At 39.3% G+C, this 27,418-nt stretch overlaps 3 protein-coding genes across 3 annotated transcripts; all 3 read left to right on the forward strand.

Annotated features, from left to right (window-relative positions):
- The first annotated feature begins 17,409 nt into the window (after positions 1-17,409).
- Positions 17,410-17,980, forward strand: LOC109240667 (monothiol glutaredoxin-S2-like). Its single transcript, XM_019407332.1, has one exon. The coding sequence runs from the start codon at positions 17,468-17,470 to the stop codon at positions 17,774-17,776; it is 309 nt and encodes a 102-aa protein (XP_019262877.1). The 5' UTR covers positions 17,410-17,467; the 3' UTR covers positions 17,777-17,980.
- A 2,168-nt stretch (positions 17,981-20,148) lies between these two features.
- On the forward strand, positions 20,149-20,875 carry LOC109240663. Its single transcript, XM_019407327.1, has 2 exons — positions 20,149-20,250; positions 20,366-20,875. Exons 1-2 carry the CDS (start codon positions 20,149-20,151, stop codon positions 20,873-20,875), a joined length of 612 nt encoding a protein of 203 aa, XP_019262872.1.
- A 4,746-nt stretch (positions 20,876-25,621) lies between these two features.
- LOC109240664 lies at positions 25,622-26,208 on the forward strand. The gene is made up of 2 exons (XM_019407328.1): positions 25,622-25,805; positions 25,925-26,208. Exons 1-2 carry the CDS (start codon positions 25,622-25,624, stop codon positions 26,206-26,208), a joined length of 468 nt encoding a protein of 155 aa, XP_019262873.1.
- Positions 26,209-27,418: the final 1,210 nt, after the last annotated feature.

The raw sequence follows: 27,418 nt of genomic DNA on the forward strand, positions 1-27,418 counted from the left end.
GGTCGGCTGCCGACCCGTTGTTGCTTGATCTTTCCGGTACCTGCTCGGCTTGGGGAGCCGTTTCCGATGCTAGCGTGCTGGGAGTTTTCTGGTGGCTTTGCAGCTGGGCAATCGCCAACTGTTGTGCTTGTAACATCTCGAAGATGACGTAAAGGCTAACCCCTTGTTCTTCCTGAGCCGGGGTTTTTTGAGCTTCCTGTTGATCTCCTTGGTGTATGCTCCTATTGGTGTGGGAGCTTTTTTTGACGTGTTGAGCGTCGCGTGAGACCACGTCCATAGGAATTGGTTCTTGCGCATCCCCAGGGTTTCGTGGTGGTACACCAACACCTCGAACAGCTACACCATTTTCTTCATGGTCCTCAAGATTGTTGTTTTCACGTGCGTTTACTGAGTTAGACATTTTGACTTGAAATCAAAGATCTTGGACAAGAAAAAGTGCGAAATATAACTTGCGTTATGTAGTAAACCAGCAAGAAAACAATCCATATTATTTTTAGCCCCACGGTGGGCGCCAAACTGTTTACCTTGAAAATGGTAATAACAATTAGAATGCATTTTGTATTTCTAAAAATATGTGATCTATTTTATGCTAGTTGTTAGGCAACAGATGCTAAGTGAAGGATTAGAAATTAAGATTACAGCTTGTAGATGGCTTAATAATCGAACCGAAATGGCTGGGAATCGAGGCCTCGAGCTTGTGTATATGGGGCCTCGGGGTCGAATCGGATGCCCGGTTAAGGGCAATCGATGAAGGATTAACAATTATGAGAGCTTTGATTGCGGCTCTTTATGACCAATAATGATCAATAAATGAAGAACAATTAATAGAACACAATGAGTATAAGTAATAAATGTAAATAAAGAAACCAAGAGAATGTGTTCAAGCTAGAGAGTAGAGAATGTTCTTGTATTGAATGTAGTGTATTGTATCTTGTGTATCAGATGCACTTTACAAAATGACAAGGATCCCCTTTATATATGGAGGAAAATTCCAACATAGTACATGAGTATTTATTACAAAGAAAAGTAGCTGGCACAACTACTTACTAGTCTGGTCCAGACTAGTGTTTCCTTTGCAGGTTTTGTCAGCTTTGATCATATGCATTGGGAACTTCCCGCTAGTGCATCGTAGCTGTTGGTTTGCACTGCCTCGAGGTCGATCATTACGAACCCTCGAGGGCAAACTCCGAGCTAGACTTCGAGCCTCCTGGGGGTGGTTTTTTTTAGGCACCTTAGTGATCATAAAATCGAGCCCTCTGATTTTTACCGTATACACTTCCGCGAGCAAGGTAAATTTATCTACTCTAATGGGATCGGGCCGTTCGCCTCGGCATGATGGTAACACTACTTTTATGGGATCGGGCCATTCGCCTCAACAGTATGATGGTAACACTATTCTTATGGGATCGGGTCATTCACCTCGGTAGTACTGAGTACCACTATTCTTATGGGATCGGGTCGTTCGCCTCGGCAACTTCGTGCTTAATAATCAAAATGGGTTCTGGTTTGGGTATAATTGTGTTAGCGCCTTCACAGCCGGTGATGTTATGTTGGTAATTTGATATAGACTCCTTAGTTGATTTAGTGCAGTTGCCCTTATTTGCTTCGTTGATACTTGTTGTACACTCACCATGTCTACTTTACGCAATTATATTATTATTGTCTGACCTCTAGTAAGTGTCAAGTCGACCACGAGTCCATCTGTACCATCTTCTTTGAGGTTAGACTAGATACTTACTAGGTACGTTTTATTTTCCGTACTCACGCTACACTTCTGCACTGATGTGCAGGTACTGAGACAGGTACTACCAGTGGTCATGCGGGTGCGTAGACGATCGTACCGGAGACTTAGTGGTGAGTTGCTTGCCTTGCTACGATCTGCAGCGCCGGAATCTCCCTCTACCTTATTTACTATTCTGTCTATTACTTTCAGACAGTAGTTGTAGTAGTTTTGTATATTCCCTGGATTGCTCATGCACTTGTAACGTCGGGTTTTGGGGGATCTTTAGCATTTATGTACTACTATATTTATCATTTTTTTCACCACTATAGATGTTATTATTATGATGGTACTTTGTTTAAAAGAGATGTTATGGTGGCATGAAATCCTGTTTAAATTATTCTTAGAAAGGAAAACTTCTATTTTAAAAGTGTTAAAAAGGGGTAAATAAATAGTAGTTGGACTTGTGAGCTTCCCTAATGGCGGCATTAGGCGCAGTCGCTACCTATCACAGAATTGGGTCATGACATCCGGGATATCCTTGAAGGCTTTGATTTTGTCAAGGTTCACTTCGATCCCCCTTTGTGAGACTAGAAACCCTAAAATTTTACCGGAGCCAACCCCGAAGGCACACTTCTCCAGGTTGAGCTTCATGTTGTACTTCCTCAGAATGTCGAACGTCTCTTGGAGATGTTTCAAATGAACTACTGCATTAAAAGACTTAACTAACATGTCATCAATATATACCTCCATCGTCTTACCTATCTATTTTACAAACATCTTATTAACGAGCCTCTAATAAGTGGCCCCGGCATTTTTAAGTCCAAAAGGCATCACGTTATAGCAATAGATACCGAAGTTCGTGATGAAAGAGGTTTTTTCTTGATCTTCCGGGGTCATCCTAATGTGTTTATACTCGAAATAAGCATAAAAAACTCATTAACTCGTACACGACAGTAGCGTAAATCATTTGATCAATGTTCGGCAATGGGAAAGAGTCATTGGGGCACGCCTTATTCAAATCCTTATAGTCTACACACATTCTAAATTTTTCATTCTATTTAGACACTACTACTATGTTAGCTAGCCAATCCGGATACTTTACCTCTCGAATTGTGCCGACGTTAAGTAATCGGGTTACCTCTTCCTTAACAAACCTATTAATAACCTCTGCTATCGGTGGTTTCTCCTGTCATACCGGAGGCGGGGTTATATCCACACTCAGCTTGTGGACCGCCACCTCCAATAGGATGTCTGTTATATCTGAATGCGACCAAGCAAAGAAATCAAAGTTAGATTTAAGAAAATCTATAAGTTTTAACCTTTCCTGGAGACTCAACCCCGTTCCCAAATGGAATTTCCTTTCCAAAAATTCTTCAAACAAAACCACTTGTTCGAGCTCTTCCGCGATTGACTTGGTCGTATTCGCTTCCTCTGGTACCTAAAATGACCTCGGTTCCTGATATAATTCCAATTACTCCTCGTCTTTATCATATTTAAATGGAGAGGGAGAATGTACCGGTTCATGTAATTGCTATTTGCTGGTTTCTTTGCCTTTGCTGCTGGAAACGGTTACTATGTTCATCTCCCTTACTGCCGGTTGGTCTCCTCTTATCTGTTTGATCCCCTCGGGTGTCAAAAACTTCAACAGTTGATGATACGTTGAGGGCAAAACCTTCATCTCGTGTATCCATGGCCTTTCGAGGATTACATTGTAACCCATGTCTCAATCTACCACTTCGAACAAGATGGTCTTTGTTACGCCTTTAGCGTGAGTGGGCAGCAGAATTTCCCACCGGGCTGTCACGCTTGTTAGATTGAAGCCAGTTAAAAGCTTTGTCACTAGAATGATGTTCCTGGTCAATTTCGCTTGCTCCAGAACTCTCCATTGTATGATGTTGGCTGAACTTCCATGTCAGGGCAGCCTTTGTGAGGGTTTCGCCGAGCTTCTTCAACAAAACTGACTGGATATCATGTTGAGCCAAGTCGTTTCCTTTCACTGCCGTGGTATAGTGGATCCAAAGTCCCATCATACTTTGGTATATCCGGCATCTTGAATCTCTTCGAGATTAACTCCGATGCCGCACTTGGTTTAAATGGAAACAACGTATACTTTTTTGAATCTGGACCCTTCAACAATGGCGGTACGCCGGGATTTGGTCCATCCGAGCATGAAACTCCTTCGCATTCTGATCCATTTGTTTGTTCATTTCTCCCATGAATCTCATGAGCTCGGTTTTGAAGGGATCACTCGAGTTATTGTTCCCAGATCCACTACCAGTCCCACCAGCTTCGTAAAAACCGACTTAGTCCCTTGGGGTGTTGTTATTGGTTCTTTGAGCCATCTGATTTGTGGGAACACTCGGAGGAATCGGGGCCCTTCAATTTGCATTATTGGACGCACCCAATAATGTTTGTTTTAACTCCGTCATCACCTGATCTTTCCCCAAGAGGTGTTCCATGATTGTTTTCTGTTGTTCTCTCAGGAGCTTGACCATTTCAAGGACGTGTTCATGCTCCGCGTCGTTAGGAGTTGGGGCATGAACACAGAGGCGGATGCAGGATTTTAGGTTTATGGGTTCCTACAAAAATCTCGAATTGATATACAATACTAACTGGATGAGCTGACTGGGTTCCAAGCTAAATATTCTTGTACATTTAATGAATTTTTCAATAGAAATACAGGTTCTAGACAAAAACTATTGGGTTCACGGGAACCAGTAGTTGTTGAACTGAATCTGCCTCTGCCCACACATGCCGAGGATACTATCCTTCGCGAACTAAGGTTGTTTCATCCCCTTCATTGTGGGTCTCGTTGATTGAATCATCACGCTGGGGTTCTTCCCGTCCATCGTGTGTTCCAACGTTGTAGATTTTGTTAGCATCATTAGCTGCCATATCTGGTTTCTGACTAAGGAAAGCGTCAATACGTGTTAGTAACAAACAAATTGATCAAAGCAATTATGCAGCTATCTGTGCCCCATGGTGGGCGCCAAACTATTTACCCGTAAAATGGTAGATTTGAATTTATAACGTGATTTATAGATAAGCGAATCGATTTGATCCAAAATCAATAACTAAATAAAAACGAAAATAATATAAATGACTGGAATTAAAGGAGATAACAAGCCTGACTAGAGACTCAGCCTTTCCGTGACCAGAGTAAATACAATGTTTAAGTGTTTCAATTGAGCGTAATAAGAGAATAGATTATAGCTATTGTGTACAGAATGTTTCTTCACCCTAAAATGGTTGTTAATCCTGTTATTTATATCCCTGTTTAGGGGGACAAGATCCTCGAATCAACCTCCTCTTGAATGAGAATAAAATCACCATTGATGGGTGCATAACGGTTGGCCTTTGATGTTTTAAACTTCGATACCACACAAGAGGCAGGTTGATTTGTGTGGTACCCAAGTTTAAAACATCAATTGGTATCAGAGCAGGTTATCCTTGAAGAGGCTAACACCTTAGCAACAGATCAAGATGAGTGCACCACCTGGAAACTGGGAAGGACAATCCACTGCTAGGCCTCCACTCTTTAATGGCCAGTACTACTCCTGGTGGAAAAACAGGATGGGAGATCACATCATCGGAGAGGACTATGAACTTTGGGACATTGTTACTGATGGTCCCCTGGCTACCATGAAGAAGAATGCTGAAGGAGTAGATGTGCCAAAGACTAGAGCTGACTGCATTGCTGAGGACTTGAAGAAGTGGGAAAAGAATGCTAAGGCCAACAAATGGCTTGTGTGTGGACTTGGTCCAGATGAGTACAGCAGAATTCAAAGATGCACTACTGCTAAGGAAATTTGTGTCACTTTGCAAGTGACTCATGAAGGAACTCCTCAAGTGAAGAGATCAAGAGGAACATTGCTGTATTCTCAATATGAAAATTTCACCATGAAGGAAGGGGAAACCATCTAGGAGATGTATACAAGGTTCACCACACTGACAATTAAACTTAAGTCTCTTGGAAGGGTTATTCTTGAAGAAGACAAAGTTGAGAAGATTTTGACAAGGGTTCTGCCAGTCTCTTGGGAAAGCAAAATCACTGCTATTCAGGAATCAAAGAACATTGCCACTCTTAAGTTGGATGAGCTAATTGGAAATCTCACTGCCTATGAACTTCGAAGGCAAACCATGAAGATGGATGCACCCAAGAAGGAAAGGAGCCTGGCATTCAGAACCACTGAAGGTGCTGATCTAGAGGAGGATGAAATGACCATGATCACAAAGGACTTCGAGATGTACCTAATGATAGGAAAGGGTCCTTCAAGAAGTGGAAGCTACAGCAAACCAAGGGTTCCTGAAAAACAAACCAATGAGGGGTGTTACAAGTGTGGGAAGACTGATCACCACATCAAAAACTGCCCACAATGGGAAATTGAATGGAAGAAGGAAAGAGCTGAACGAAGGAACAGGAAGAAGGAACAGGTTCAACCCAAGAAGAACAAAGGATCAACAAAGGCTATGGTTCCTGCCTGGGGAGAAAGCTCATATGAGGACTCAGAGGGCGAAGATGGAGATGAACAAGCACTTATGGCAATTGGAGAATCCGATGAGGAATCTGAGGTAAGTATAATTCATCTCAAAGACATCATTAAATTTTTGTCTAAAGAAAGGCTATCTGAGTTACTCCTGGATTTCATTGATGAATCTGAGGATCTAAACAATGAAAAGGAATAGTTGTCTAGGGAATGTGTGATCCTAAAAGCCAAGTGCAAGAATCTGGAATTTAGGGATAGTGAAAGTGATAGTAAAAATACTGAGTTGAAGAACCAGGTTCTTGAACTTGACACCAGTATTTTAGAACTTAGGTCTGAAAACTTAAAACTGAAATTAGGAACAGGTAAGAAGAAAGCTGATCACACACATCTCACCTTAGAAGAAAATCTAGGAAAAATGAAGGATGAGTTGTACAAGTCAGATGAGCAGATAAGAGTCCTAAAAGAAGATCTAGGCAAGGTGAAGCATGAACTAGAAAGAACTTGCAAATGGAATAAGTCCTCTGATGCACTATCCTGGCTACAAGAGCACCACAGTAGTAATAAGAGAGGACTTGGCTATGGGACCCCAGCACCTAAGTGGGATCCCAAAAGCAAGTACATCACACTTCCTGAGAACAAAATCTACATACACTGTGGCAAGACTGGTCATTACAAAAGTGAATGTAATGCAAAAGAGAAGGCCACTCAAAAGAACAAAACCTTCGTTCAAAAGAAAAATAGGCATTCACCCCTTTGCCTATAGAAAGGGACCCAAACTAGTTTGGGTTCCTAAGACTAACCCCTGATTTAGTTTTGCAGGTCCAAGTGAAGGGAAGTAGCCAAATATGGTACATAGATAGTGGTTGCTCAAAGCATATGACTAGAAGTAAGAACCAGTTCCTTTCACTTGAGGACCTAAAAGGAGGTAATATCTCCTTTAGAAATTGGAAGAAAGGTGAGATCATTGGGGTTGGAAAGGTAGGTAAGACAGACTCACATTCCATTGAGAATGTCTACTTGATAGATGGATTGAAATATAGCCTAATCAGTGTATCGCAACTGTGTGACAGAGGTAACCTGGTAGCATTCGCCTCTACTAAATGTTTTGTGATTAATCTTACACTGACAAGATTGTTTTGTAGGGAAAAAGAATTACCAATATTTACATTGTAGATTTGTCCACTCTTTCAGAAAATGAACTCACTTGCTTGAGTGTGTTGGACAATGAACCCCTCCTGTGGCACAAAAGACTTGGTCATGCAAGTCTAAATCAACTTAATAAATTAGTCTCCAAAGATCTGGTGATAGGGTTACCTAAAATCAAGTTCAAGAAAGACAAAGTTTGTGAGGCTTGTGCAAGGGGGAATCAGGTAAGATCCTCTTTTAAAAGCAAGAAAATGGTAAGCACGCCCAGGACGATAGAACTGGTTCATATCTCTGTGGTCCAATGAGAACATTCAGCAGAGATGGTAAGAAATATGTGATGGTACTTGTTGATGATTACTCTAAGGATGAAGCATTTGACATGTTTTCTGCCTTTGTTAAAAAAACTCAGAAACAACTAGGTAATCAACTTACATCAATTAGGTCTGATCATGGAACTGAATTTGAAAATGTTAGGTTTGCTGAATTTTGTGATGAGCATGGTATAGATCATAATTTATCTGCACCTAGGACTCCTCAACAAAATGGAGTAGTTGAAAGAAAGAATAGGACTCTTGAAGATATGGCTAGGACTATGCTTCTTTCTAGTAAACTGCCTCATAGCTTCTGGGCAGAGGCTGTAAATACTGCATGTTACACCATTAATAGGTGCATGACTAGACCTTTGTAGAGAAAACTTCCTATGAGTTACTTAAAGGGAGAAAACCAAATATATCCCATCTTAGGGCATTTGGATGCAAGTGCTTTGTGCACAATAATGGAAAGGACTCCCTAGGTAAGTTTGATGCCAGAAGTGATGAGGGAGTATTCTTAGGATAATTTTCACATAGCAAAGCTTATAAAGTGTACAACAAAATAACTTTGTGTGTAGAAGAAAGTGTACATGTAGTTTTTGATGAAACTAACATTCTTTCATAGAGACAGGAACATGAAGATGAAGCTATTGGGCTAGTAAAAGAATTGAGTGAAGTCACAGCTCAAGCTGAAGATGCACCAAAAGAAGGAACAGATGATGGAACAGGTCCTTCCATCTGGGGCAACCTGACAGGGGGAACTGAACAAAGAAGAAATGAATCTAACTCCCAAATGGAACCTGTCCATGAGCCTGTTCCTCAATAACAAAACATGGGAGAAACTCCAAACAGAAATCAGTTGGTTGTGAAACCTTACAAGTATCAAAGTTCTCATCCCATTGAGAACATCCTTAGTGATCCAACTTCTGGAGTTAAAACCATATCTCAATTAAAGAATCTGTGTGCTTTTGATGCATTCTTATCTCTTATTGAACCTAAAAATGTTGCTGAAGCTTTACAGGATGCAGATTGGGTGAATGCAATGCAAGATGAACTCAATCAGTTTGAAAGAAGCCAAGTGTGGCATCTGGTCACAAGACCCAAGGACAGATCAGTAATTGGCACTAAATGGGTCTTTAGAAACAAACTTGATGAATATGGAACAGTTACAAGGAACAAGGCAAGGCTGGTGGTCCAAGGTTATAGCCATGAGGAGGGCATAGATTATGATGAGACCTTTGCTCCAGTTGCAAGACTGGAGGCAATAAGACTTCTCATAGCCTTTGTAGCACACATGGAATTTACCCTTCACCAATTGGATGTGAAGAGTGCTCTACTACTTAAAGGAAGAAGTCTTTGTCAAACAACCTCCAGGGTTTGAAAGTAAGGAGTGTCCAGATCATGTATACAAATTGGACAAGGCCCTATATGGACTCAAGTAGGCTCCTAGAGCATGGTATGAACGTCTATCCAAATTCATGCTTGAACATGGATACAAAAGAGGTAAGATTGATGGCACTTTATTCTTGAGGGAAAAAGGTAAGGATCATCTAGTAGTACAAATATACGTTGATGACATAGTTTTTGGGGCAACCACTGAAAAACTGAGTAAGGAATTTGCAAAATTAATGGGAGTGAATTTGAAATGAGTATGATGGGTGAGCTTAACTCTTTCTTAGGCTTACAGATCAAACAAAACCCAAATGGAACCATGATCCATCAGCAGAAATATGCAAAAGAGTTGATTAAGAAGTTTAAAATGGATGAATCAAAAGAAATAGACACACCCATTGCAACAGCTACTAAATTAGACATAGATGAACCTGGTTCATCTATTAATCAGAAGTTGTATAGGGGTATGATTGGCTCACTTTTGTATCTTACTGCTAGCAGACCTGACATAGTTTTCAGTGTAGGGTTTTGTGCTCGTTTTCAGGCAAATCCTAAGGACTCCCACTTGACTGCTGTCAAGAGGATACTGAGATATTTGAAAGGCACTACTGATCTTTTTCTTTGGTACCCTAAAGGTAGTAACTTTAATCTAGTAGGATATGCTGATGCTGACTATGCAGGTTTCCTTGTGGATAGGAAAAACACCTCAGATATGGCTCATTTTCTTGGTTCATGTCTGATATCATGGGCCACTAAAAAGCAGAATTCAGTGGCCTTATCCACTGCTGAGGCTGAGTATGTTGCTGCTGCCTCTTGTTGTGCTCAACTGTTGTGGATCAAGAAGCAGCAGATGGATTTTGGCATTGAAACTGGTTGCATCCCTATCTTTTGTGATAACACTAGTGCTATTAGTATGACCAAGAACCCAGTTCATCATAAGAGGACTAAGCACATAGATGTTAGGCATTACATCTTAAGGGATAACTATGAGAAAGGATTGATTACCATAGAATTCTGTGCTACTGATAAACAAATTGATGACATCTTTACTAAAGCACTGAGTAGAGAAAGCTTTGAAAGGAACATGTTAGAATAGGGGATGATTAAGATCACCTAATGGGACCAGCTCAGAATGCACAATGAAAAAAAATTTTGGCTAGGAAATTTGGAACTTGTGTAAATATCTAGATTAATTTTTACTCAGTTTCATACTGTAAATAGTATACTCCTGTGACATGTGTTGATATGAGTCACTGATCTCTAACAAAATTTTCTCTGTTATGGAAAATTGAGCCATGATCAAGAGAATTCTAAATGAAGAACCTGGTTCATCAGTATTGGTCATCTGAAAAACGAGGTATGTTTTCTATACTCTGCACAATTAGAAATATAAATATTTAAATCATGAGCAGAGTCCTACCTATGTTCAAAAACATCAGAAAATCCTATCCGTTTATTTTTGAACCAGTTCCGTCTCTACTAGAGTTCTCACCACATAAAATGCCTAAAATCTAGGGAAGCTTAACCGTTCATTCCACCTGAAATTTCAGGTTGATTAGACCTCTAATTGACTGCTAAAAGCTACCGTTAGTCATTAAATAGGTCTCTTTCTTTAAATACTCATTATTACCCTCTGCCAACCTGACTGCTCAAACCATCAAAAATCCATTTCACTCTACATTGTTCTCTCTTCCAAAAGCCTAACTCACAAACTCTCTCAAGAAATTAGTTAAAATGTCGAACCCTCAAGATAAACCTGGCACTCCTCCACAACCTACTCCCTCTGATTCATCTACACCTCCTCCACCCAACACAACCCTCAACCTAGGAGACGACGAGTAAAAATGCTTGCTCATAAAATGGTGGCAACTGGTGCTCTTCAAAAAAATTAAACGAGAAATTGAAGTCAAGCCAAGCCCAAGATACTGAGAACTCAGACGATTCGTTCAAATCTGCGAGTGAGGGGGAAGGAACTGGGTCTTCTGACTCTGAGAAGGCTCAAAACTCCTCTTCTGGGGTACATTCTACTTTGGCTGAAAATTTAGAAAATAGGTTTGTTTTGGTTGGGTCTGTCAGGAATGTGGAATTGCCTGAATTGGGAATGAGAGAAGGTAAAAATAAAAATGAAAAAGAAAAAGAGAGAGAGGGTGTATGTAGTGAAGTGAAGGGAAAAGGGAAAGGAGTGGCTGGTTCTTCACCCACTTCTGAATTGATGGTACCAGCTATCTGCGGGGTCGAACAAGCAACTGTGGAAGAAAGTGGCAAGAAGTCAGGGGGAAGTGTTTCAGGGGAGGCTGCTGAAGCGTTGGTTAATCTAAGTTCACAGGCAGATGAACCTGGTTCATCTATTGAGGAAACCCTAGCAGACCTTCTGAAGAAAGTAGGTGCCAGTTATGATCCAAAGAAAAGGAGACCCCCAACACCAAAAGCCCCCAGCAGTGCGAAACCTTCCAAGATAAATAAGGCTTCCTCCCCAACAACTACTGAAATTCCCTTGCCAAAGGGAAGAGCTACAAGAAGTAGGGTGAAACAGAGTAAGAGTGAATTACAAAAGGCTTTGGCTGAAAGCAAGAAGAAGAGGATAGATAAAGGAAACGGTAAGGTTGCAGAGTCCTCTGAAGCTATTGACGTTGAGGAGATGGAACAGGTCCATCAGGAGGAACATCAACAATGGAGGTTCAAACCCCCAAACCCAAAAAGACCAAGACTTCTTCCAAGAAGTCTTCATCTGTGTCTAAGGCTGCTGAACCTTCATTGGCCAAGAGGACAAGGTCTTCAGTGAAAAACAAACAAGTTAGAATCTCTGATGATGAGGAATGGAGTGGTGAAGAAGAGAGTGAGTCTGATGGTGAACATGACAAGCTGGCCAAGTTTGGCAAAAGAAAATTTTTGAAGGGAAGATTGCTGAGACTTGGTGGAACCAGGAATGGTTCGTTTGGTTGATACCCTAGTTGTTCAGGGCTGGAAGGACATGGTTCTTCAGATGGATGGAAGGCTAGCTAGGAATGAAATTGAATTCATGGCCAATGCAGAGGTCAAAGATGGCAGAGTCACCAGCCAAGTAAAAGGAGTTCAAGTAGCCTTTGATGCAGAGAAGCTGGGAGAGTTTCTTGACATCCTTGTTGAGGGATATGATGACTACACTAGGCAAAGATGGCCAAGTCTAGATTCCCTTCCTTCTGCTCTTGAAATCACTAGGAGATTCTGTGATGTTGAAGGAGTGAATGAGGCCAAGTTTGTGCACGAGTCTGATGGAGTGCCTTGAAAGTGGAAGGCAAATCAACTGGCCTGCATTTATCATCAAGTTACTGGACAGGGTTATCAATGGCTACAAGGCCCATGCCACCCCTTATGGATTTATTCTGACTACTGTTCTGGATCGGTGCAAGGTGCCTCTGAAGAAGTGGAAAATGGCCACAAGCAAGGACTATTTTGGCATTAATACTCTGATTGCTTGTGACTATCTAGTCAATGCCATTCCAAATAAACCTGGTTCTCCAAGAAGACACCTATCAACATTAAAGTCAGGGCTCTAGTTCAGGAAAGTGAGGCCAAGGATGCTGAGATAGCTAGGCTGAAGGCTCGCTTAGCAAAGGTTGAATCTGAGAGGGATGCTCTCAGAATTGAGCTTACCAAGGAAAAGGAGAAGAATGATGGGATTCTTCACAATATGCTGAATCTTCTCCAAGCCCAAAACCAACCCTCTAGCTCCCCCAAGCCTTAGGAATTCTAGCCTTTATCTCCTGAACCTGTCTAGTACCACCAGTGACCCAGATTAGGGATTTCTCTTTCTTTTTGCTCATGATTTGGATATTTTTGCTTTCTTTTTGTGGATTATGGTAGCAACATATCTTCTATCAATGATATCTACTATTTTTGCTCTTGTTGACTGTTAATATTTCCTTGATAGTTAAAATATGTTTGCCTGATTAGTGATGATTGATCCATGATTGCACTTGCAGTTGTCCCAGTGGCCATGAGTACTTATTAAATTCTGGGACTCACACTTTGTTTATGCAACTTTTCGATAATGCCAAAAGGGGGAAGAGATATTGTGCTTTACATATTCTGAATAAGTGATGTTTATAACCTAATTAAACTGGTCCTTGATGATAAGTGAATTTTTCTAAACTTTGTACGATGAATACGCTGAGTTCTGACAGGGCCTAAGTGAATGAAAAGCACAGAGTTTGTCATCATCAAAAGGGGGAATTTGTTGGCCCAAGTAAAGGTGAAGTTTTGAAGACTGACAAAGGAAATTAAACATGGACCAGGTCCATCTTGTGAAGCACAGTTATGATCAACCCAAACATGTGAGATGCGCGTGAAGGAGATAAACCTAACTTATCAGAAGTAATATCTCCTGATCATGATTGAAAAGATTGCATATTGGATAAGAAGAAAGACTTCTTACACAAAGAGAACACGTTTTAGGAAAAGGATAGAGTTAGAGAATGAGATCAACTAGAACTCTTCCACCATGGAAGAGTAGCGTCTGTATCCTAGTCAATCTCTAATTGCTAACTCCTTAAATATTAGTGTTGTTCTCTTTTACAGGTGTTGCACAAAAACGCAGAAGTTAAACATGAATTGAAAGCAAAATAGCAAGACTTTTTGCAAGCAGTTCCTGTGTGATTCAAGTGTGCAAACCTGAAGCTACATGAACCAGATTGAAGAACCAGATCCATAAAGAGTTTTATGTGTCTTTCTTTATTTTTAGTTCAATTGTAGTAGGTATTTTCATATTGTACCTTTCAGCTTTATCTAGAAGCAATTGTAATAAGTAATTTTGAGTATTGAAGTTAGAGTTAACTTGAAGTTGTCGCAACAGTTAGAGGCTGGTTGCTACAACGGGATTAGAGGTAATCCTTAGGTTTACAAAGAGCTTTGTAAATGCTGTTTTGGCTCAGTGATTTAGTGAAGTATTGGGGAAAATCCTACTGAGTAGTAGGTCGTGGTTTTTTCACCTTTTGAGCCGGGTGTTTTCCACGTAAAAATACTTGTGTTCTTTACTTTCTACATTTATTATTCCGCAATAGTAGCAAAAGGAACACATAGAAGAACCAGGTCCTTCCATAATCAGTTTAAGCGAAAAATTGTTCGCCACACAAATCACCCCTCCCCCTCTTTTATGTGGTATTGAAGTATAAAATAACAGCCTTAAATGCAAATATTCTCGATTACGGTTGTCCAATGAATGTTACCCGATGACAATGCTGCAATTTTTTGCTATCGGCTGTTCTGTCTTCGGCGCTTGTTCGGCGCAGATCGCTTGCAGCTTGCAATCAGTAATAGCGGTTTTGCTGACTCATATTCCGCTTGTCTTCAATGCCACATGTCACACCGTCATTCGTCCAGCTGTCAACAACCAGTTTTACCCCTACAAAAGTATTTTTATTTGGTAAATTTCCTCACCCCATCACTATTAAGATATTAGCGGGCGCAGCTATTACATTCAAAATTTTCAGCTGCACCTAAAGTTGCAGGGCTAGAATCTTAATCAACATCCACTTATACGATTACAGGCTTCTCTTTTTCGTTGACTTATCCACGGGTGGAATTTTAGTTAGCTTTATTCATATGCTAAAAGCGAAACAAGGGGCTCTTTTCAAGCAGAAGAAATCTCAAGTTTCTATCTCCTAAGTCATAACCTCTGAAATAGGTAAAGAATCTTTAATCTTGTAACTATTAATTATTAATATATATTTTGCTTAATTAATTGGTGCTTTTTGGTCAGCACCACCTAAGCAACAAGAATCTTTTAAAATCAAAAGAATGGACATCTATTTCTCGACAAACTAACCAACCTAATCAAATGCTAAGTTAGAATCTTAAAACGATCAAAAGAATCACATGATGATAAGAACAATATAATACTCTTAATTCATTGCATTTGTTATTGTGAATAATTAGATTTTTATTTCTCCTATGATTCTGAATTAGTGGAGAATATGTCATAGGCTAGGATTTAGTACAAAAGTGTTAGTAATTGGATAATTCTTGGACATACAGTTTCTTCTTTAACGAATAACGACCATTTTCCCTAAATAGATAAATCACTATTCATCTTTTTTATGATCATTTCCAAGACTATGAAATGGACTTGGACAGGAATATCATTAGTGGATGAAATCAAACATTCTTTTCCTCATCGCTAATGCCCCGACATGTCACAGCATCATCAATTCAATCATCCTTATACATTTGTTTTACAAAAGTTCAAATTTACTGATTGCAAACCCATGTATTTTAGAACAAGAATTTAAGAGTGCACGAGGTGAACTAAGAAGTAATGCATGAAAGACAGAAAGAGGATGTTACACTACTTAAGTGGTGCACTTTAATGAACACAAGTGTGACACTGGGAAATGGACTATTTAGTATATTTACCAAGTTCAAGGGTAAACACCCGTGGAGCTAGAATATTAGGTACGAGTTCAACCGAACCTAGTAGCTTTTGCTTATATATACGGGTAAAATCGAGGATAGAGTTATCCCCAATGTCCCGTTGTGAAATGAGGAACGAGGTTTTTTGTTACTGGCTCGGGTGAGCCCGAAGGTACCCACAGATCAGAACCAAGAATGGACGAATGATATAATGGGTCTCGAGCACGGCTGAACCTGGAGGGAACCAAGCTCGAGTGAGAAGAAGAATCAAGGGTAAAGGAAAGGCGGTTGAAGGAGACAAACGAGAAGCCGAATTAATATCCGCCATCAGCCGGATATTGCAGCGCGGATCACGCTCGGTATTGGCCGCAGATCTTATTTTCGTGGGAAAGAAGGAAGTAAAAGATTTTTAATTCATTTCGACTTGTACTAGGGTTAAATCTCCTCTACTCTATAAAGAGGAGGATCCCCTTCATTTTTCGAGCTCACTTTTTCACGCATAACAAGGCAATAAAATTTACTTTAGCTCTCGGCAATCGTTTTAAGCGTTCTTCAGTTATTTACTCGTTTATTCAGATCTGAGCTCTATCTCGAGGGCTCAATTGACAGCGATCGTTGGCATTTAACTTAAACGCAAGGCTTAGCTTTGGTTTGATCGTTCTATCTTATTTCAATTCAACTATTTACTGTTCTTTGATCATTTGTGTTAAATTAAACCACATATCCAACCGCGTACAAATTTAATTGTTATCCATTTTTAAGGGTATATATAGATATATATATATATATATATATATATATATGCCCCGTCGTAGCTTCGTTACTACTTCGTCGAGGTTAGGCTCGGCACTTACCAGTACTTGGGATCGGTTGTACTGATGCTACACTCTGCACTTTTTGTGCAGATTACGGAGCTAGTGGCGGACCGTAGTTCGAGGTTGCTGCCTTCAGTCCAGTGGAGACCCGAGGTAGTCCTGCAGGTGTCCGCAGGCCTTGGCGTCCCCTTCTATCCTGTTTTTCTTTTTTGTTTTATCTATTTCCAAAATAGATGTGTATTTCTTTGTTCAGACTGTTATGTGTAGTATTCGTAGATGGTCCGTGAAATTGTGACACAAGTTCTGGGTGGATTTTTATTATTGTTTCGCAGTTGTATTAAGATAACTTGTTAAATTCTGTTCTTTCATTTTTATTCCGCTGATTTACTTATGTTAACTTGTAAATTGTTAAAAGATAAAGTGAAAAGACGAAATAATTTGTAACGTTGGCTTGCCTAGCGAGTACAATGTTAGGCGCCATCACGGTCCCGACGGTGGGAAATTTGGGTCGTGACACCTAATATTAAGGATTCTAAATTATGAATCATTTCTAATTTATTTTGAATTATGTAATATATTATATTGCTTTCCATANCATTTGTGTTAAATTAAACCACATATCCAACCGCGTACAAATTTAATTGTTATCCATTTTTAAGGGTATATATATATATATATATATATATATATATATATATATATATATATATATATTTGTTAACCCCGTAACTAAGACGAGTTACGAATTTTTTGGTGGCATGCAAATTCATAATCTATAAACTTAAAATCCTGACTCCGCCAACCGACGCCCGGTGTACACTACTTACCATATATCAAAGTTCAATATGTTTAAGGTAATTGGAAAAACAAAAAAGTAGATATGCGACGAAGTTCACATACTAACCTCCATACGTGTAAAGATCTTAATTATAAGAAGGATTGCATTTCTTTTTGGACACTTTAATGCAGTATCAAGAATCTCGAATGCCTGCGTATGTAACAGTTTCAATGCCTTATCTGAAAGAGACCTTGAATTTATTCTTTCCTTTCTCTTTCTTTTAATTTAATTGCAGGTACACACGTCGCTGTTATTCTATAAATAGCTTCAATGGGGATTTCAATTTCATCATCACTTCAACAACTGATCAACTCACCTCATCAAATTAATATCAGTACTTACTTTTTGTCCCTCATCTTCCTCTTATTATGGAGTCGGTGAAAAAGATGGTAGCAGAAAAGCCAGTGGTGATGTTCAGCAAAAGCAAGTGTTGCATGTGTCACATTATAAAGACACTAATATCAAGTTTTGGTGCTAACTTATCTGTATATGAATTAGATGAACTTTCCAATGGCCTACAATTGGAAAAGGCACTGTTGGCATCAGGGAGAAGGCCTAGTGTACCAGCAGTTTTCATTGGACAAGAATTAATTGGTGGTGCCAATGAGATCATGAGCCTCCATTTAGAGGGAAGGCTTATTCCTTTGCTCAAGAAAGCTAAAGCTATTTGGTTATAGTAACATTCATACTATGTATAACTACACTCCTTTTTCTTTTTTTAGACATCTGGTATTCGAAATCTACTGAAACGATTAATTCGGGTTCACCTTCTAATATGCCAGTAAAAGTTATGAACAAGAAGGTGAATAGTAGTGGCTAGTAGTTTGGTTTGATGATAGCAATGTTTATGGACTTGAATATAGTCATTTGAGCATCTTTTATCTAACATGCTCAATGAAGAGTCTGTTTTCTCAACAGAGATGTCCCTAATGTTTCATAAGTATTGCAATAATACTTAACATATAATGTCATAGACTTGTCGATTTTGTGTGACTTCCACGAAACTCTCCATTCCTCTTATTACTCATTTTGTGTTAAACATGTTTACCCGTAAAACGGTACAGTTGAATTTATAGCGTGGTTTATAAATAAGTGAATCGGTTTGACCCAAAAATAGTAAGTAAATAAGAACAAAAGTAGGACTGTTATGTTAAACAAGATTACAAGCCTGACTAAGAACTTAGCCTTTTCGATGGCAAAAGTGAGAGCAATGTTCAAGAAACTAAAACCGAGCGTACTATGAAAGTAGATTATAGCTTTTTGTGTGCAGAGTATTCGTGCCTACAATGGATTTAATCCTCCTATTTATAATTGTATAGGGTAAAATCGGTTCATATTAAATACTCGAATAATAGGGCGACACGTGGAACCGGAGACAGACAGAAAAGGAGGCAAGTGGAGACCACGAACGGGGACAGCAGCTTCGGTTGGCACCGGGCAGACCCCGAAGAGGATATTGCTAATGAGGACAAATGAATATTTGCCATCCGATGACATTCAATGAAGAATATTCCTCAGTATAAATATGTAATCCGTTACAGAAAATTTTGGCATTCATAGCATGCCGTCATCAATGGCCACCACAATTGTCATTTAAGAGGGCTTAATCCTAGGACCTTGTTCCCTATGTGTAGCTATAAATAGTGACTTCAACGGCCATTGTAGGACACTAAAAGTTCTGACAAACGTGTGCTACGCATTATTCTAAGCTCAATAATACTTTATTTTCAGTCTATTGATATTCTTATTGCTGTCTTCAGAAGCCTTGCCCCCGGAACCAAGCTGTTTACTATCTTATCGCGATTTCAACGCTACGTCTTGCATTTTATTAATTTATTTATCATTTTGGAATCAAATCGATTCGCTTGTCTATAAACCATGTTATAAATTCAACTGTACTATTTTACGATAAACAGTTTGGCGCCCACCCTAGGGCTTAGACAATTGCATAATTGAGTTGGTCCTTGATCATGGCGGGCAATATCCACAACATTAGTGTGAGACGACTCTTGATGATGCCGAAAACAAGCATGTTGCGGAAACGGTAAGAATCTTGAGAGAACAACAAAAGGACATCATGGGACATCTCTCACGGCAAGACCAGGCCATGACAGAATTGAGGCAAGCGTTGTCGGATACTTCCAACAATGCGAATGGAATAAGTCTAGTTCCTCTCGGTGCTCCAGCAAATCAAATAGTGCAAAGGGTTGATAATAACACCCCGAGGGGTGAGGTCGGCTTGGATGGGGCCGGGGGGAACGACACGGATCTGGTAAAAACAACGGGAATGATCCTTTCAAAACCGAGCTCATGCGATCAATGAGGAAAATAAACGTCCCAATAGACTAAATTCCGGGTGCACTGCCAGTGTTGAAGTGACCGAACTCAAAGAAGTACACCCAGTTGACGTTCAAATCGAGCGCAGCACCAGAGCTAATCCGCAAGCGGTTCAAAATGCCAAACGTAGCAAAATATGATGGGACTTTGGATCTACAGGAGCACATCACCACCTACATAATAACGGTGAAAGGAAATGACTTAGCTCCACATGAGATTGAGTTGGTTCTACTGAAGAAGATTGGGGAAACCCTGACGAAGGGGGTCCTGACATGATATTCACTTTTTCCTGAGCATTCAATAGATTCATTTGAGATGCTCGCGGATTCTTTCATCAAGGCCGATGCCAGAGCCAGGAAGGTATAGGCTCGAAAGGCCGACATATTCAGAATTGCGCTAGGAAAGTTTGAATTGCTACGAGAGTTCGTGACCAGGTTTCAGAAGGAAAGGATGCAGCTCCGACGCTTCTTGGAAGCTGAAAGAAATTCTGCTTGAGTTCCAAGCAAATACATGGGTAGAAGTTCAAAACTACTACGAGTCAAAGATAAGAATAGAAGACACCCAACTCGGTTGTACGGCATCAACCAAGGGTCGGGAAAAGAACAAGGATAAATCAAAGGAAGATTTTGACACAAATCGGCGATCTTCTAAGGGCCGATTGTTGCCCTACGAAAGGGCCGAAGGATGCGAAAGAGGTTTCTGATCGGCGGACATGTTTGCTACCGATAGGAAAACTGACCGTGGCTGGAATAAAAGATCATTGCAGGACAAAGAGATATTAGGCTCCCGGGATTCACATACGCAAACTGTTACAGTATAATTTCAATGTCAACATGGTACAGCTGGTATCAGCGATGTGGAACATTAAGAAAGCACTGTTCTCGAGGCTGATGAAGTCTGATCCCAGTCAAAGGGATCCTAATCTATAGTGTGAGTATCATTGGAATAACGGCCACCCGACTGGGGACTGTAGACATCTGCGCGAGGAGGTGGTGACATTGCTGAAAAATGACCATCTCATAGAGTTCTTAAGATACGGGTCTAAAAATAACTATGGACGCAACCGGGATAACACAAAGCCCTCAAAGATAGGAGAAGATCCTCCTCGACTAGTGGTCAACATGATTTTTAGGAGGAACGAGATTAATGATGTAACCTTTTCAGCAGCAAAAAAGACAAAGGTATCGGTGACTCATAGCAAGAGACTCCGGAAAGTCACCGAGGATGATATCACCTTCACAGAGGAGGAAGCCAATGGACTCCTCCTACCGCACAATGATGCCATGGTAATTTATTCTATTGTTTTAGATGTTAAAATTAAACGTGTTTTGGTGGACCTGGGAAGTTCAGCCAATATCATTCAATGGAGAGTGCTGGAGCAAGACAAGCTACCCGGAAGCATTATCCCGGCCATAAAGCTCCTCGTCGGGTTCACTTAGCAAGTGTGTTAACACGAAGGGAGATCATGCTGCCCACAAACACCGAAGAGGTCATGAAGACTACCTTGTTTGAAGTAGTAGACGGCGACATGGGCTATAACACTATTCTCGGACCATGGCTACACGAGATGAAGGTTGTGCGATCAACATACCATCGACTCCTAAAATTCCCAACTCCATAGGGAATTAAACAAATAAGAGGAGATCAACCGGCAGCAAGGGAGATGAACGCTATCACGGTTTCCAGTAGTAAAGGGAAGGAACATGCGGCATACCAATTGCTGCACCCAATTTTGCATTAGTCAAAACAAGATTCAACTTGTGGTTCCTCTGTTGATAAAAAAGAGTTGCCACCTAATATTTAAAGATATACTAGGGTACTTTGATTACTAAATCATATTCTTTATTAGTCTGTTAACCGGTAAAATTATGGATAAAGGTTCTTGTTCTTCTAATGGAAAGGTATTAGGCACCACTTAAAATCTATCTAAGGCAGCTCCATGGGACTTATACTAGATTTGAAATTAATTATATATACTATGCCTTAATTAACGTTCCAAAGATATGGCTTACTATATATTAGGAAAAAATTCTTACAAAGGGAGGGTATAGATTAAAAAGAGTATGAATTTATAGAGGAAAGTAACATTAGTGCACACATGATTGAAAAGAGCTTTTTGAAAAGAGATATAAGATGTTTGTACTTAAGAAAGTATGTAAAAAGGGGAACTAAATTAAACACTTGTCTTAAAGCATAAGTAGGCCTAAATGTACCTTGATCTTTTAGATTTGTAGAAGAGCCATTTTGAAAATTCTTTTTTTTGCGGGGGGGGGGGGGGGGGTAGGGGAGTGACACTTCATTACTTGAAACAATTTGATTCCCCTTGCGATTCAGATCTGATTTTTCTTTTTGAAATTGGGGCTTCCATTTTTCTAAGCTTTGGACTTCAAAATCTTTAAGACAAGAAGGTGAGCGAAAACATCGTAAAGATATAAACAAATTGTAATTAGCGAGTGCAAGATTAGTTACTAACTAATTATTTTAAATCCTATGTCATTTAAGGCTTTCTTAAGTTTTATATGACGTAAGGTATAAAGTAAAGCATGTAATCCAATATATAAGTGTTGTGTACATGTAAGATAGAATAATCGACAACAAAGTGCAACAAAGCATAACAAGGTAGTAGGCTAAGGTCGCGAAGCAATAATAATAATAGGAGTTTAGAGAAAGAGGATTGGACTCTGGTATTTGGGCCTTAAAGAGGCAGGCTCAGCAGTAAAGGATGTGCCTACAACTGACTTCAGACGTCCAGAAAAATGCAGCAGTGCTGGGCTTGGGCCTGAGTTCTTTAGGAACTCAGCAGGTCCAAACAGATGTACATGTTTAAAAAAGAAGGTCATTAGATATGTATTATGCATGTTCAATTATGTATGAAACACATAAACAAACGCCCAGGGCAATGCTTGTGCCGGTGAGAGCAGCCCAACCTAGAGTTAAACTCTACTCACAAATATTCTTAACCATTAACCACTCATTTTTCCTTATGGGTTTAAGTGCCAATGAGCCTCTTTCAATGTAAACCAACTACCATAATATCCTCTACCACAGAAATATACTTTTCCTTTGATAGAATAATATAACGGCATAAAAACAGTTTCACTTTATAACTACAATTCTAATATTACATGAATAATACACATATTAAGCAAGTCTAAAGGTCAGATTTCAAACACATATGGGGGAGAGGGGAGGCAGAGACAATATAGCATTATTGTTAAAGATCTACGCACTTAGGATCACATTCAAAGAAAAGGTAAAGAACACAAAACTCAGGTATGCAATAACCCAGAAATGGACACTTCTACCTTGGCAGACTAATCATGGGTGGATTAGCTTAGGTCTTGCCACTAGCACATGCATACTAATCACTCTGCTTGGAATTCTTAAAAGCATTAACAAGGATTCAGACAAACGGTCACATCAAACAACTTCTATAGGTGTCATCAAAATATCATAACATGATCATGATTCTTAGTAGGACTACAAGCTCACAGATTCAAACATGAAATTCTTAAAGATGCTTAGTAGGATCATTATCATAATAGTATTAACCTTAAGCAAACCATTATATTTAGGCAGCAGTAATAAAAGAACTTCTCATAGGATTTTAAAAAAAATCAAATTTAGTTCAAATTAGAAGGAAAGAGAGGATTGAGTACAATTTCAAAACAAAAGCATGGAATCATGAAGTCAAACAGGGGAACATACAACATTTGAAATCAACTACACATGGATACTTTAATGATCTTACAAAGATAGGGTAAGCTTCACAAAGTCAGTAATGTCATTTAAAGACAAGAAGAGTGTTGTTCCAAGCAGGTTTTAACTCAGCTATGCAACTGAGAGTTACATCTCAACATGAGGCAACTATGTCTAGCTTAACAACAACTACCATTCAACTTATAACAAATACAACTATGACCTATTTTGTAAAAGACAATCTAGTAAAAACAAAATATAGGTAGATGGATTACTAATGTTCAGGAGAGTTCACCTAAACAAGACAATTTTAATATAGATGCGACCAACAGTTAGACATGAACAAAATAACCTAGAAGTTGCTCTTAGAGTTAACAGATACAGATATGGAGAAGGAGAGCACTTAAACACTTAGTTTTCATGTTTCACTTAAGTAGTGAAGGATTAAACTATGAACTTTCAAGTTTTGTCCTAATAAGGATTATTAAACAATAGTCTCGACCACAAGAATGCAGGAAAATAGTGTATAGAGATAAAGATCACAATAGAACCATTGATAGAAAATCTGAAGCCTAGGCAAGTATGAGACGTCATTTAAAATATATTTAAGGAGATTTAATCATATTGGCTATTTGAGATCAGAAATGAAAGTTATTAAGGTCACATACAGTTCAATCAACACTATTCAAGGATACTTAAGATCATAACAAATAATCACAACTGAACAACATCTTATCATGAACTGAAAATAACATTTCTATACTAATGACAAACATTATAAGCTAATACAGTTAATAGAAAGAAACATGATGTTTATAGTATTCAAGTAAATCAATTAAAAGAGAAGAGGGTGAAGGTGTACTGACCTTCTCTAGGGCAACAAACCAAATAAGAGTTTGTGTAGCCGTTTAGGATCCAAGAACTCAAAACATCAACCGATGAGTACCTCAGAGCCAAACCAGAAATCGAGTAAGAACTTAGCCTTAGTCGAAGAAATTCTAAACTACTATACTAATTTTTTTTGCTTTTGTTAAGTGTTCTTGGTGTGTTTTCTTCGGTGGTTATTCGTGAGTGTGATGTTAGGTGAGAATATTAACGGCCCTATTTATAGTGCTATTAAGGCATTAGGGTTTTAACAAACTCAAAATCATGAGTGGAAAGTGACGAATGGTAGATGATGTGAGCAAGATTTGGAAAAATCTAAAGAGACAGAGTGAAATCAGAGTGAATCGGAGAGAAAAGTAAATAAAGCTTTTACCTGAGTGCACGATATCCGTTACAAGTGAAGAATCCATCGGGTAAAGATCGGAGGTCCAGAGGTCATTGCATTTGACCTCTGGTTCAGAATAATCATCATGAGGAGCTCATGCATGCTCTAATTTGTGTCGCATCATATAAAAATATGAGGACTTGAGTTTCATCTTTGTGTTTGGGTCAGAAGACTCGAGATTTTGAGTCTCTATGATAAAATGGGGGCTACGGCGAGAATTGCGGGTAGGGAAGCATAAGGAATGATTTCTAGGTCAAGATTTGTGACCTTGCACAAATTTGTGCAAGGTCTGTGATTGATTCTTTCATGGAAGGTTGAGAGAACTTAGAGAGGAAAAGGAAAGAGAGGCAGCAGAGTCAATTAAGAAATGATTAGGGTTTGGGAGATTCAGGAGGTGTCTCTAGGTTTAAGTTAGGGAGGTGGGATCTGAACCGTTGATCTTAAAGATCAACGGTCTAGACATTTTGGGTTTAAATGATTTTATAGGTAATTTTGATGGCCGTTAGATCCTTGTGATCTAATGGTTGAGATTGAATCTCTGGGTGCTTAAAAAAATTAAAGAGGAAACAGAGTTAAAAATCATGGGTCGGTGATTTAAGAAACAGATGACCCAGATGATTTGTGTTTGTTTTGTGAGTATCGGATGCGGGTGACGAGGCAGATTGTGATCGGTTTAAAAAACGGATTGCCAACAAGGATTGAAAAGATTGTTTGGGCTGGGTATTTTCAGACTGGGCTTGGCCATTTGGGCTAAAATTGCTTTAATGAATAGGCATTTTATATTTAGTTGAGAATTGCAATTATAGCCTTTGGCCTCTTTTGATCCCTTTTATAATTAAATTAAATTAAATAATCTTAATAATTTTCAATAAGATATAGTAAAATTATGATTATTAAATATACTACTAATTATTTTAATTAATTATTTATAAATACTTTATTTTTCGAGTTATAGCACTAAATTCAAAATATTAACACAGTAACCTAATTTACTATGAATTAAGGAGTAATTTGTCAAATAAATTATAAGGCTTATGTGATGTAAAAGTTATTTTAATAATCTTAAAATAGTAAGTATTTTGTAATTACAATAAGCTAATACTATGTGTTAAATTCGAAACTAATAATTAAATGATTTATAGAAATAGGTATTTATAATTACTTTCTAAATATTTATCGTAAATTATTAAGTATAAGTAAATTAATTTTAAAAGGGATGGTCAAAATTGGCCATCAACAACAATTACAGGAACTGACGCCCCCTCCGGAATCAAACAAAGTCCACAAAGGGGAGGAGCCGTCAGAATCCCAACAGGTACCAAGGTATTTTCAGGTAACGGAAGGAACGGACGCAACCAAATCCACAGTGGAAAAACTCGACAAGTCGCATTATTCGAGAAGTTCTTAGAAAGGAAGTTCCACTTGGGGACATGATTAAACCCCAAGCTTAATTCAGGATTTATAGAATTTCTTAAAATTAATGTTGATTGTTTTGCATGGTCGTATGTGGATATGACAGGTATTCCGCTAGAGGTGGCCGTGCACAAGTTAAGCCTGGACCCAAACATCCCTCCGGTAAGGCAGAAGAAGCGCCCGATTGCCGAGGTTAGAAACAGGTTTGTCAAAGAAGAGGTAACTCGATTTCTTGATTTCGGTTCAATCCGGGAGGTAAAGTATCCTGACTGGCTGGCTAACGGAGTGGTAGTTGCGAAAGAGAATAATAAACTTCGCATGTGCGTAGATTATAAAGCTCTGAATAAGACGTGCGCAAAAGGCTCGTTCCCATTACCAAACATTGATTAAAAGATTGATGCAACGGCCGGGCATGAGTTCACGAGTTTCCTCGATGCCTATTCCGGGTACAACCAAATCAAAATGAACACGGAAGATTAGGAAAAGCCTTCGTTCACAACGAACTTTTGCATATATTGCTACAGTGTGATGCCTTTCGGGCTTAAAAATGCCGGATCCACTTATCAAAGGCTCGTGAACAAAATGTTCAAATAACAAATAGGGAAAACAATGGAAGTTTACATAGACGATATGCTAGTTAAGTCTTTGAATGTAGGTGACCATTTGAAACACCTCCAGGAAACCTTTGACATCCTAACAAAGCACAATATGATGCTTAACCCCAAAAAGTGTGCATTTGGAGTCTGCTCTGGTAATTTTTTGGGTTTTCTGGTGTCACAAAGGGTGATCGAAGTCGATCCCAATAAAATTAAAGTCATCGAGGACATTCCCGACCACCTGACAAATGTGAAGGAAGTCTAAAGGTTAACTGGAAGACTGACCGCTCTAAGCAGGTTCATTTCCCGGTCTTTAGAAAAATGCCATCATTTCTTCTAACTTCTAAAGAAGAGGAAGAACTTCGAATTAACTCCAGAATGCCATCATGCCCTAAAATACCTTAAATCGTACTTATCAAGCCCTCCGTTACTGTCAAAACCAGAGGAGGGTGAACAATTGCTAATTTACTTAGTGGTCTCAGAGGTAGCGGTAAGTGCCGTTCTAGTCCGGGAAGACGAAGATACCCAATCTCCTATCTATTACGTTAGCAAAATTTTAACGGGAGCAAAACTCACTACCCATACCTCAAAAAATTGGCCTTAGCTCTCGTAGTCGTTGCTCGAAAGCTTAGGCCTTATTTTCAGTGCCATGCGATAGCCGTGGTGACACGGTCTCCCCTGCAGAATATTTTTCACAAACCTGAATTGTCAGGTCAACTGGCCAAGTGGGCAGTCAAAATGAATGAATTTGACATCGAGTATAAACCAAGGACTGCGATCGAATCAAAAGTTTTGGACGACTTCATTCCCGATTTTAGTCCCAGACTGCTGCCTTTTGGCACAAAGTAGCGGTGATGGCGCCAAAAATGACATCAGGAGTTTGGACCTTATTCATGGACGGAGCTTCCAACGGAAAGGGTTTGGGATCAGGGTATTATTAATTTCTCCCTCAGGAGAACCCTGAGCCAGGCCATAAAAACTATTCCCTTGACTAACAAAGAAGC

Source organism: Nicotiana attenuata, unplaced genomic scaffold, assembly GCF_001879085.1.
Source record: "Nicotiana attenuata strain UT unplaced genomic scaffold, NIATTr2, whole genome shotgun sequence".
Lineage (NCBI taxonomy): Eukaryota > Viridiplantae > Streptophyta > Magnoliopsida > Solanales > Solanaceae > Nicotiana > Nicotiana attenuata.

Bases quoted from the DNA above. Each gene is read 5' to 3' on its own strand.
- LOC109240667 (XM_019407332.1), top strand. From the start codon at position 17,468: ATGGAGTCGGTGAAAAAGATGGTAGCAGAAAAGCCAGTGGTGATGTTC.
- LOC109240663 (XM_019407327.1), top strand. From the start codon at position 20,149: ATGTTTGCTACCGATAGGAAAACTGACCGTGGCTGGAATAAAAGATCA. The intron at 20,251-20,365 runs GTATAATTTCAA...CCTAATCTATAG, and splicing joins CACATACGCAAACTGTTACA to TGTGAGTATCATTGGAATAA.
- LOC109240664 (XM_019407328.1), top strand. From the start codon at position 25,622: ATGGTCAAAATTGGCCATCAACAACAATTACAGGAACTGACGCCCCCT. The intron at 25,806-25,924 runs GTTCTTAGAAAG...TGGATATGACAG, and splicing joins CAAGTCGCATTATTCGAGAA to GTATTCCGCTAGAGGTGGCC.